This window comes from Gracilinanus agilis, chromosome 1 (genome assembly GCF_016433145.1).
Source record: "Gracilinanus agilis isolate LMUSP501 chromosome 1, AgileGrace, whole genome shotgun sequence".
Classification (NCBI taxonomy): Eukaryota; Metazoa; Chordata; class Mammalia; order Didelphimorphia; family Didelphidae; genus Gracilinanus; species Gracilinanus agilis.
Genome location: NC_058130.1, coordinates 45,734,244 through 45,746,862, shown reverse-complemented (window position 1 = coordinate 45,746,862; position 12,619 = coordinate 45,734,244). Strand labels below are relative to the sequence as shown.

The following is a 12,619-nucleotide window of genomic DNA, read 5'->3' as shown; positions in this document are numbered from 1 at the left end:
GACTCTTGACTTCATCTTTTTAACCTTAGAACCTAACAGAGGATTTTCACAAGTGTTGAAGGAATGATACTAATTTAGAGAAGACTTGATAGGGAAATGGGATAATAGTTATCTTTAAGAACCAAAGGTCTATAATTGAATCATAGGAACCCAGATACAGAGCTGACAGGGACACCAGAAGCCATCACATAGCTAGCCAGTAAGTGTCTGGGCCAGCGTTAGAACCCAGATCCTCCTGACACCAAATCCAGTGCTCAAGTCACTGTTCCATGCTGTCACTTCAAAGAGGTATTAGATTTGTTTTATGTGGCTCCAAAGGATAGATATATGAGCAATGGTATAAAGATAAACACGGGAGATTTTAGCTCAATATGAAGAAACACTTCCTGATAATTAAAGGTGTTTGAAAATAGAATGGACCACATTGGGTTTCTCCAATTGCTTTCTCTTTACTAGAATTGAATTGAATTTAGAATTAATCTTAGAATTGAAGTTGGATAACTGTTTCTTTGGATGTTGTATTATGGATGACAGCTGAAGTGACTGCTCATTGAAGTTCCTTCTGATTGTGAACTTTTGTGATTAAGCTAGTATGGCACAGTGGTAAGATCTCTGGCTCTGGAGGCAGAGGACATGGGTTCAAATCTGGATTCAAATTCTGTTTCTGATCATATACATATCTATCTATCTATCTATCTATCTATCTATCTATCTATCTATCTATCTATATATATCACTGTGGGCAAAATACCAAACTTCCCTAGTAATTCGTCTCCTCCTATGTAAAAAGAGGAGTAAATGTTAACCTAGAGGGCCTCGAAGGACCCTCTTGGTTCTAAATATATGATACTATTATTTGTGAAAGCCAAATAAGTACCATGGATTCAAGGGGATAGATCATTGTGAACTCTGAGGGGGTTGAAAAGGCATTGTTGAAGAAGAAGTGCTTTAGCTGAGCCTTTGGGGATAGGAGAGAATTTAGATAGATGGACAGGACTATCATACAAATTCCTGACCAGAGGTTTAATGTGAATGAAAGCAGAGAAATAGGACTACATGAGGTATGTTGTTGAGATAATGAGTAGAACCATTTGGATAGAGCAGGTTTATGTAGGAGAAGAAAGAAAAGAAAAGAATGAAAAGGCTTACTGGGGCCAGATTGCTTAAGGCTTTGAGTGCCAAGCTAATGTGTCTGAATTTAAAAGAAAAAAAACCAACCCCCCTAAAGCCCCTTCCTTTCTGTCCAAGTATCAATTTTAAGAAAGAAGAGAGACAAGGGCTAGGCAATTGGGGGTACAATGAGGATGGGTCTGAGGCCAGATTTGAATCCAGGTCCAAGCCTGGAGCTCTATCCACTGAGCTACCTTGCTGTTTCTCAAATTTGTTTTTGAAGTGTTGGAAAAAAAAAGCTTAATTTAAGCTTTTTTCATCTTATTTAAAGAAGAAGCATTCATGACATAGTTGACAGAAAACGAGTCTCAGCCAGGAGACACATTTTGCTTTGACACATCTCTGCTATTTGACCTCAAGGCAAGTCACTTAAGCTCTCCGGGTTCCAAATGACTCTATCAGACTCCAGAGAAAGCCCTGAGCTGAAGTAGTGGAAAGAGTTTGCTAATCTGGATGATGCCTATATCGATGAAATCTCATTGTCCCTATTGATAACTAATAAAGAGCCTTGGGTTTCATGTTTCATTTTCAAAACAGGCATTTTTTTAATTTAGAATTTATACTCCTCTTGCTTAAAACAAATGTGATGTCTTCAGAATATCACTTTAAAAACATCATCAGGACTTTGTGTTGAGACAACTGGATATAGGAGCAACCAGCTGGCAAGTGGATAGAGTGCCAGTTCTGGAGTCAGGGAGATTTGTCCTGGATAAGTCACTAATCCTTGTTTTCCTCAGTTTCCTTATCTGTAAGATGAGCTGGAGAAGGAATGACAAACCACTTCAGTATCTTTGCCAAGAAAACCCTAAATAGAATCACAAAAGAGTTGGACACAACTGAAAAACAACTGAACAACATGAAACTGGATATAATGAGTGAAGGTCATTGGTAGAGACTCAGGAGTCACTTGGTTATCTCAAATGAGAAAGCAAGAATGCTGTGTTGAAATAACACCAACAAAATCTTGACCAATGGATTCAGGCAGGTAAGAAGAAGTCTCCCAAAAGTCAAATATCTTTACAAATGACAGCATATTTATTAACAATACCTTTAAAAAAAGATTACATCTGCTAGATCACTGATAAATATCATTTACATTGGGGATGGAAACTACATGGGGTGTTGTTCTATTTTCATTTATTTTGCTGTTTTTGTTGTTTTTGCATGGTTTTGTATTTTTTTTTGTATTTTTGTTTCTGTTTTTTTTGTTTTTGTTTTGTTTTTTGTTTTTACATAGAAGTAACCATAATAAACTAAGAAAGAAACACAGCGTGAAATACTGACAATATATATATTTTTTTCTGGTTAACACCCTTGACTTTTACACAAGTGGAATCCTGATTATGACTTTACTGAATAAATATATTTAGAAGGTTTAAAAGTTAACTTGTATTATTTGTAGGCAAAAATATGACAAGTTACAGGCAAATTTAAGCTCTCAGGAGAGGAAAGAAAAAATGGTGGCAGCGCATTTAAAGGTGAAAATTTTTTTAGAAAATTTTATCGCCTTAGTTGTGTTGATAGCTCTGTCAAAGTCAGCTTACAAAATTCCCCTATAATAACAAAGAGTCCTTTCCTGAATTATATGGTTTGTTTGATATTGTCACTTTCCAACGCAATTTTAAGACTAAGAATGTAAAAGTTTATAAAGCAACTAGACTGCCTACATAAAACTAGCGATTCATTAAGCTAACATACAATCATATCAAGGATCTTTCTGAAGATTCATATGAAAAAAATGTCTTTGCAACAATTGCTTGCCAAAACAGGAGAAATCTGTCAAATTCCGTACATTACCTTAATTCAAATGATGGGCTTTTTTTTTTTAAAGAGCTACATAGATATCATATATAAGAAATTTCATAAATAAAGTATGAAACCATCAACATAGAATTACCTTTTAAAATGTACATTCAAAACAGATACATTTCAAGATAGGAAAATTACCTTTTCTCTTCAAAGACTTGGTTTACTATAGTAACTTGATCTAGGTTACTACAGGGTATGTAATGTTGATTTCCATGTCTAAGATAATGCTACTACAAAGACAATAGAAACTGAGTGGAGTAGAAAGAAACCTTTACAGTGTGATGCGATGCTAAAGTCATGGATGGGAGTATTGCACAAAGTGCCCCAAGGGCGGTGTGTTTATGCTTTTGAGATTGCAGCCATTCCTGAAAATTGTTTTGTAGGATCACAAAAAGGGTGATGGGAGGAGGATTTGGGAGAGGAAGAGAGTGAGGGGAGGGGGAATTTTACATGTCAGAAGTACTTGATTCGATGCATTAACCACCATCATAATTGCCATTGAAATCCAGCAGCCTTGAGTGACAAACCAAGTCTCCAGCTGTTCTACCTGGGGATGCCCTGTAAAACTGTACAGTCAAGTTGCAGTTGATTCACTGAGACAAGTTTTGAACACTCAGTCCTTAAAGGAAACATTTTCAAATCATAATTTTATGATAGTGTCACCCATAGCATTTTACAGCAAGAGGAAAAAAAATCAATATCTACATCATATGTTAACTTTAAAAAATTCTATAAAACACTAAATATATAATAAAAAATATGCATATAAGGACATATGTAAACTGCTTTGGTAACATCGTATTACAGATGTTTTCAGTGCATTGCAGAGTTTCCAAAGAAACTTCAGACAAAGCTATATTTGCTTTGAGGAAGTACTGTATAATGCCATTCCTAAAGAAGCATAAAACATTTTTTTTTCCAGTAATAAGATGTACTCGAACAACAATATTACTTAGTACTGGGTGTCTTCAAAACAACTAGCTAAATGTTGCTTATATTATCATCAGCAAGTCCTTCAGATATTTTTTGTCATAAACTGGACCTCGCTGTGAGGGAGATCATTATTGTACTGATGGCCGACAAAGTACAAGCGTTCGAAGTTGAGGCGCCCGATCCTCTTGCATACGCACCTGAAAAGAGAAGAAAGATAATTCACTGCAACAGGTCAAGCTATGGAGATGGATACTTGGGGAGAGCTAAACATCTTTTGGTCAATGAGATGGACCACCAGGGACAGCTGGCCCCTTTGGGAGTATTCTCCTCTGGGCCAGGTATAAAGGGAGAAGAAGTACAGGGTGATGCTAGTCGTATATTCATCATAGCGCTTCTAAGTTTAGGACCACCCTGTGAGGTAGGGAGTTGAAAGATTATGGTTCCCATTTCACAGTTCAGTAGCCTGAGGATCTGGGAGATTAAATCGCTTGCCTAAGCTTCACACAACTCTCCAACAACAGAGCCAGAAAAAGAACTTGGGTCTTTGAGCTTCAATTATCATCAATCCTCATTCCACTTTATCATAGAAAACTCCCAAAGAAATCAGCTATTCAGGGCAGATCTGGTTTAAACCGATCCGTTGTTTGGATCAAAGCGATTCTATTTTAGCTCAAATGGGAATCACCGAGTGAATAGGACAAAATGGTGCAAGATTCCCTCTCATTTCTGTGTGCTCTCTCTTCTAAGCCAAACACCAACAACTCGTCTATCTGTATTACTTTAAGGTTTACAAAGTACTGCACTCTCGGTTTCTGAAAGAATAAGCTTTCTCCTCAGAATGTATTGCTCATATGGGACCTGCAATTGGATTTGACCTCAAAAGAATGCAAGACCTGTTATAAAGAGAACCTGATTCTATGAAACCCTGGAATCACGAGTCAAACCAAAAGAAAAATAAAATCTCTGCAGCTGCCTGTTGAGATTCCAGCTCACTTAAAATGAGATAAATAAGCCTCAATCTTCTGTACATTGAAGATAACTTCCATATCTCTCTACAGGTTTGGCTTCGTGTCAAGATTAGAAGTGAAGACCCTTATCTTCCTCTGAATTGAATCTAATTTGATCCCCTTTGAAAGCATGAGGAAGCTCGGAGCTATGGGTGTGCATGGGATATGGATGCTATAAAGCATATACCTTTGAATCATTTCTAGGGTCTCTGTTGCCAAAGTACCCCATTTTCTTGAAGAGTCTGGCATTCACAATAGACCACTGTGGAATCCTTAGCATGAGACATTTCCAATAATTAAGAGAGAACTCACAGAATTGGTTTGAGCATCCAAATATTGATAAGAAAAATTGGATTCTATGTAATTGGCTCATTCACATGCATACTCCTGAAACAAACTGTGCTTTTTTAAGATGGAAAATTCATATACTAATGTTGTGTAGGGTGTCAGCAATCAATCAATGAATATTTATTAAGCACTTGCTCTATTCCAGGCACTGGGTTAAGTGCTGAGGATACAAAAAGAGAGAGAACAGAAATGAAGATGATGTGCAAATTAGCTAAGCACTGGACATGCCAAGGATTGACAACAGATTGAATATGGGGACTATGAGAAAGTGAGGAATAGAAGATCACACCTGGTTTGTGATCCTGGGGAATTGGGAGATGGCCCTCTTGACAGTAAAGAGGGAGTTTGGAAGAGGGAGGATTGGGTGAGGAAATTTTGAATTCAATTTTTGACATAGTGAGTTCAAGATGTCTTCAGGACATCCAGTTAGAGATATCCAGGAAGCATTTGGAGATGTAACACTGGAGGTCAAAAGGGTGGCTAGTATTGGATAACTGGACTTAAGAAGACACAAACATGGGTTCAGGTCTTGCCTCTGATGTATACTGGCTCTTTGACTCTGAGCAAGTCAGTTGGTGCCTTATTCCCTCAGAAAAATCTTTAAGATTGCAAGTTCTTTTGCAACAAAGGCTTCAAACTCATTTTACAGAGTGAATATTCCCTTTATCAATGAAATTGTAGCTCCAGGTTCTATCCCTATAATCACTGTCTATATTCTTTGATATATCCAATTGAATTAGCTTTCAATTAGCACTATTTTCAGTCTATAATATGGTACCAATCAATCAATCAGTGAATAAATATTAAGTGCCTACTATGTTCCAGGTACTGGGCTAAGGTGCTGAAGTTACAAAAAAGAAGTAAAAGAAAGCTCTTACCCTCAAAAAGCTTACAATCTAAGTGGTTTTTATATTAAAGATTTACCATTGAAAGACCCCAATGTATATGATGCCACTACATGGTATGAAACCTGGAGGATAATCCTATTATATCATTCCCTAGGATAAAAATTGATTAAACTGGTTTAGTATTGGGAATATTTGATTGTCTAGCCACATAACATTACCTAGGTATAAATGTAAAGTCTTATGTTTTGGTTCAAAAAGTCAGCTTCCCAGGCTGAAAAGGGAAAGAACATTGGGTCAGAGTTAGCAAATCTGACAAAAGTCCAATCACTGTCATTTACTACCTCTAGGAACTTGACCAAATATTTTCTACTTTCTTGGAGGAAACATTAAATTTCCTCATCTATAAAATGAGAGAGTTGGAGTAAAAGACTTCTAAGGTCTCTTATAGTTCCCAATCTATGATAACATATATAAATATGCATATATGTATATATATACATATTTATGTCCACACATTTTACATATGGATACTTAACGAACAAGTTGCCCAACTGGTCTGGCTTCAGATGTGGTCAATTCCTTTCTCCTTGAGGCCTCCAAGTAAATTTTAGTTAATCTCTTGTTGGGTATATTGAAAAGGGGATTCTGGCTCAGGTATAATTTGGAATGCAAACTCTTTGAGGGTAGGGGATATTCTGTTTTGGTCTTTATATCTTTGGAGCCTAGCACATAGCAGGTGCTTAATAAATATTTTTTGGATTAAATATATTTTAACTCATTGGCCTCTATAATTCTGGCTGACTCAGAAATTTTACAGTTCTGTGTAGAGATCTTTTCTCTTGCATATGCTAATTGACAGATTTTTTTTCCTTATGATTTTTACTCCATCCTTTTGTTTGATGCCGCCTGAGGCTGTGTCAGCATGCACAAATTGGTCTGGCTGTTTAGTTGACTGATGACTTGTTAAGTCAGTCAAAACTGATTTGTACATTTAGAAACAGTCTGAGATCAGTGAGCATCAGTACCCTGAAGAAACTGAGTTAAACAATTCTTTCTTATTAGCATTCTCCCTTGTCATACCTAATTGCTACCAGGTCGTGGTCCAGTGGTCCTGGGCTCATTTGCATGGCGGGGCTACATGTCGTCTCCTTGCTCCCTTACAGAACATCTGTCAAAGAGGAAACACTGAAAAATGGCATTCTTACTTGATATCTTTGGAATTCGAATTTGTTCACTGCTACTGCCATCTCCTCCATCACTAAATGGCCTAATTTCTATGATGTAGTCTTCATCAAAAGGCAGAGAAAGCTCCACGGATGTCTTGTTTGTTTCAATTACAGATGTGCTGCTTTGTCTGTTCCATCTGTATAAGACCTGAAATATAAAAACAACAAGTGTCTGTTGCTCCCCTCGGAAAAGGTCCCGAATCTCCCAAATTCCAGCCACGTATCAATTGCCTTCACCCGTCCCATCCCAGCAAGATGAAATGAAACAGTGGCCAGGGATGCTGGTCTCATTCTAGCCCCTGCTTTCATTGGGAAACACTAGTCTAATCACTCTGACATTACATGCCTAGGAAGAACTTTAAATTTCACCAGGATGCTTTCATAGCCATAATCATCTTTGCTTCTCGTGACAGCTATATTCAGGAGGTTGGCCAATGTTGAAATCCTCATTTTATAGATGAGGACACTGAGTTTCAGGGAGTTTAGATGACCCAAGGCCACAGAGCAATTCACTGGGAAAGTTGGGAATCCTTTGTGGTCTTCTGACTTCAGGTTCTTTGCCCTTTTTCATGTAGTATGTCACTTTGCCTCAGGATAATAAAATCATAGCCTTAGGGGGTCAAGGTACCCCAAAGGCTTCTAATCCAACCTGTCATTTTAGAGATTCTGAAAGGTTAGTTTCACAAGGGAAATATGTCTTAGCCAAAGTCACACAACAGGTAGTAAGTGGCAAAGATAGGATTTGAATCCCAGCCCTTGGATTCTTTCCAATGATGCAGCAATCTCAGTGTATAAAAAGGTTTTTAAAAACTATAATCCTTTCTTTAAATTCCAATTTCCTAAATTATGACCAAGGCTTAAGTCTTTCTGATGACCTTTGGATTAAATTAACTTTTTTAAATTAGTCAGAAAAAATCATTCACTCACTCTGAAGAGATTTTTATTAAATTATATCCTAGAAGATGAAGTGGCTACACTCCAGTTGATCAATTATCCAACATTTATTAAGCATCCACTTTGTGCCAGGCATTAAAAAGATGTGTATAACCATTGTCCTTGACTTTAATAAGCTTTTTTATATGCTCGTAGGCATACTGATCAATTTGGCTAATGGACTGAGTGTTAGTCTTAGAGTCAAGAAGATCTGAGTTCAAATTCTATCTCAGATGTATTTAGCTTTGTGACTCTGGCCAAGTCACAACGACTTAGTGCCTTGGGCTCCTTATCTGTAAAATAAGGGTGTTGGATTTGGCCTCTGAAGACTTTTCTAGTCTTTAGTCCACAATGAGATGATCTCAGAGCTGAAATGCCATCGCCCAATCAGTTATTGTTGTTCATTCATTTAGTCATATCAGTCCTCTCAATATCCAGGGAGATATAACACTTTCCAAGGTAAAGAGGCTTGAAAGAAAATCTTCTGATTGTCTCCCTCTAAGACATATCCCTAGGATGGAAGCCTTCATATTTGCTTCCAGAACAGCAATTCCATAAATGATGAAAGAAAAGTAATTGGGAGGGAGCACAGCAGAGCAGCAGCTCTCTCATCATCAATAGTTCCCAGTTTTAATGCTGCTCCTTATCAATTTGCTCCAGGCTGCTCATGTAACCTCTACTCCCACTAGAGAGGGAGGAAAAGAGGGAATTGGTTCTTTTGGTGAATTGATTGGATAGCTTTGGGTCAGATGCATATACTATGACTTGGACAATTCACTTTTCTTTTTATTACTAGCTCAAATTTATTTAGCCACTTACACATAAATGTATTATTAATACTTTTTGTTACATTGCTGTAACTTCTCATGGCCATCCCCCTTCTCCTCCCGGTAGAGTCCTCCATTAAAAAAAAAAGCATCATTGCTTAAACAAAACAAACCAACACATCAACCATGTCTAAGAAAGTGTGGGTTATTCCATAGCTACAGTCTGCTGTCTTTCTGCTGAGAGGTAGGGGGCATGCCTTCATGTTGTCAAGAATGGTCACTGAATTGATTAGAGTCCTGATGTCTTTTGACATTATCTTCCTTTATGTTATTGTAATCATTATTTAAATTCTTCTCATAGTTCTGTTTATTTTTTAAATCTTGTTTTATTGATGTCGTTTATTTTTTATATCACCCAACACTTTCTATATTCCTCCCTTCACTCCTATCCATTGAGACATCACCAGGAAGATAGCATAGGGGGAAAATAAGATATTATTAAAAAATAGAAAGATAGCATGGTGCAGTGGATAATCAGGCTGGAATTGGAGATCTGCTTTTGATGCTTGTTAACTAGGTGACTTTGGGCAAGTCACAACCTCTCTTGTCCTCAGCTTCTTCATTCATACAATGAGGGAGTTGGATTAGATAACCTCTGAGTTCCCTATTCTGCTCTAAGCCCAAGATCTTATGATACAACAAAATTTTTTTAAAAACAGGAGGAAAAATTGTCCAGCAAAATGAATTAGTACATCACTTGATCAATTACTGATGCAGTTGGAAGGGATTTAAGAGTCCATCTAGTCCAGTTTCTTCATTTTATGAAGGCATAGTGGATAGAACACTGGACCTGGAGTCAAGAAGACCTGTGTTCAAATCCAACTTCAGACATTTTCTAGCTGTGTGATTCTGGGCAAATCGCTTAACTCTGCCACAGTTTCCTCATCTATAAATGATCTGGAGAAGGAAATGGCAAACCACTCCAGTATCTTTGCCAAAAAAAACCCAAATGGGGTCATGAAGAAATAGATACAACTGAAAATGATTAAACAACATTTTATAGAAGAAGAAACCAAGGCTCAAGGAGGTTAAATGATTTGTCTAGAGTCACATAGGTGGCAGGTAGCTGAGCCAGAATCTGATTATCCCCTTCTTGGAGTCTTCGTTTCCTCATTGTAAGACAGAAAATCAATGTACTCCTTCCATAAACCCAAGACTGGCTACCTGTTCATTTCACACAGAGTCCTTGCATTTCTCTAGGCAGGTATAAAAAGCTTCCATGAATCTCCAGGCATCCCAAACCTCTAATTCTACTCCCCAAAGAAAGATTTCCTGGGGAAAAATAACACACTCTACCTAGTCTGCAAATTTATTTGCACCTCATGATGAAATTGGCTTGGGTAGTGGAGGTGATGTGGCCCAAGGACAGATATATTAGCTTAATACTCAAAGCATGGGTGCTCTACAGACTCCTCCAGCTCAAATCCTATACTCTTTGCTTTTGCTCTTTTTTTTTTTTGCCAATACAGCAAGTATTTTTTAAGCACCTACTATGTGCCAGGCAGTATACTAAGTGTTGGGGATACAAAGACAAAAAATAAACAGTGCTCAACAGCCTAGGAGAGAGGTAGGTGTCAATGGATAGAGCACTAGTCCTGGAATCAGAAAGTCCTAAGTTATCTGTGTGACCCTGGGTGAGTCATTTTACCTCTGCTTCAGTTTCCTCAACTGTAAAATGTGGGAGTGCTTTAAAGAATTGCACACTGTTTTAAGTATATTATCTCATTTCCTCCTGTGTGGTAGGAATTTTGAGCTGTAATTTATAGCTGAAGAAACTGAGGCTTGGAGGAGGTGAAGCCATTTGTCCTTGGTCATCAATGGTAGAAGCAGGATCCCAATCCAAGTCTCTCTGATGCCAAATCCATATTACTATGCCACTGAGGGAGGATTCTCCCAGAAGCATGGGCAGGAACATGGCAGCTCCCTTCATAATCAGTGATTACAATGATATCTCAAAGAAAGTACTGGTCACTTAAAGGAAGCTAGAGCAAAATACCTTCATCTAATTAAGCTAAAAGATGGTATTATATCTATGGAAAAGGAGGACAGGATAAAAGGAGGGGAGGGATGGTAGAATGGATATTTCTTGTTGCCTCTGCATGAAGTACCTATGGCAACCTGGAAGAATTTGGTATATTTTGAATCCCAAATCTTAAAGAAAGTTAACCTGTACCTTTCATATTATATAGACAGCTAATGAAAAGTACAGAACAGGTCAAACAATCCAGGAAATTTAGGCAAAACATTTTCTACATTAAAAAAGAGAATATTAGCTATACTAATTCTAATTTAGTGAAGTCTGGTAAGAGGCAGTGTGGTACAGTTGATAAAGTTCTGATTTTGGATCCAAAGAATGTAGTGCTTTTTCCTTCCTTAGTTTATTCTGTAATTACTTATTTGTGCCCCTATTCCACACATCCTTACTCCTATTAGTCTACAAGATTTTTGAAGGCAGGGATTTCCTTCATCCTCAGTCTTTGAAAGAGTAAATGAGAGAAGGTGGATAGAAAGCTGGCCTCAGAATCAGGAAGAACTGAGTTTGAATTCTGCCTTTGATATATATTGTCTTCTAGACAATTCTCTAGAAATATATATTTTTAAGAAATACATTTTATGAGGAAATTACAGGAGTTGTATTCTGAAGAGAAAAATGTAAAAGATTCTCTCATTCAACTATTTTTTTCTTTTCTCTCTCTATATTTTCCTTTATTTTCTTTTTACTTCCAATATTTGTTATTTCTAATAACATAATACAATCCATTACATTCCACTACCACAGTCTATTCAGTTACTTCTCCCAATCATTGCAATTGTATTATTTCCAGCCATTTTTCATTACAAACGAAGCTTCCAGGAATATTTTCATATATACACCATTTTTACTCTCTCAATAATGCCCTTAGAGCCTAATCCTAGTAATGGAATCCCTAGGTCAATAAGCATGAACAGCTTTATAACTCAGTGTATATTTCTTTCTGGTTTTCTAAAAACTAATTCATAGCTATTATAGCAATATAATGTTAGGCCTGTTTCTCCATGTTCCTATCAACATTTAATTTGATCAACTTAACCTGTCTGGTTCTCAATTCACGTGCATTAAATTAGCAAGACCATATTTAGCTATACTGGTCCTTAGGCAGCAGACACATTCTACTACCAGGACCATCATCTTTCCAAAACCAAGTTTTCCAGCTTGTTCATACCCAGTAGAACTTTTGTTCCAATGCCAAAACCCATTAGGAATGCAGGATTACCTCCATAATATGATAAGTGTTAGAGTAAGACTTTTGTAGAATATTTATAATCCCCAAAACATTGCTGTCTCACCAGATATTATGTTTGGATTATGCATATTCTCTGGCTTAAATCTATTACTTCACTCAAGCAGGTGTATGTGGGCTTTTCATATATCAATCATATTTAATTCATCTAAGATTCTATTCACCTCCTAAATCTCTAAACCTCTTTTCTTCTTCTTCTTCTTCTTCTTCTTCTTCTTCTTCTTCTTCTTCTTCTTC

General features: G+C 37.1%; 1 protein-coding gene across 1 annotated transcript in view; it reads right to left on the bottom strand.

Annotated features, from left to right (window-relative positions):
- Positions 1-4,008: 4,008 nt before the first annotated feature.
- The window catches only part of LOC123230680 (contactin-4), a 368,929-nt gene continuing 360,318 nt past the window's right edge, over positions 4,009-12,619 (bottom strand). Inside the window, exons 20-21 of the mRNA XM_044656823.1 lie at positions 7,321-7,489; positions 4,009-4,109 (exon numbers count right to left, since the gene is read on the bottom strand). Of these exons, the coding sequence (XP_044512758.1) occupies positions 4,009-4,109; positions 7,321-7,489 (270 nt within the window). The remainder of the gene's footprint in view (positions 4,110-7,320; positions 7,490-12,619) is intronic.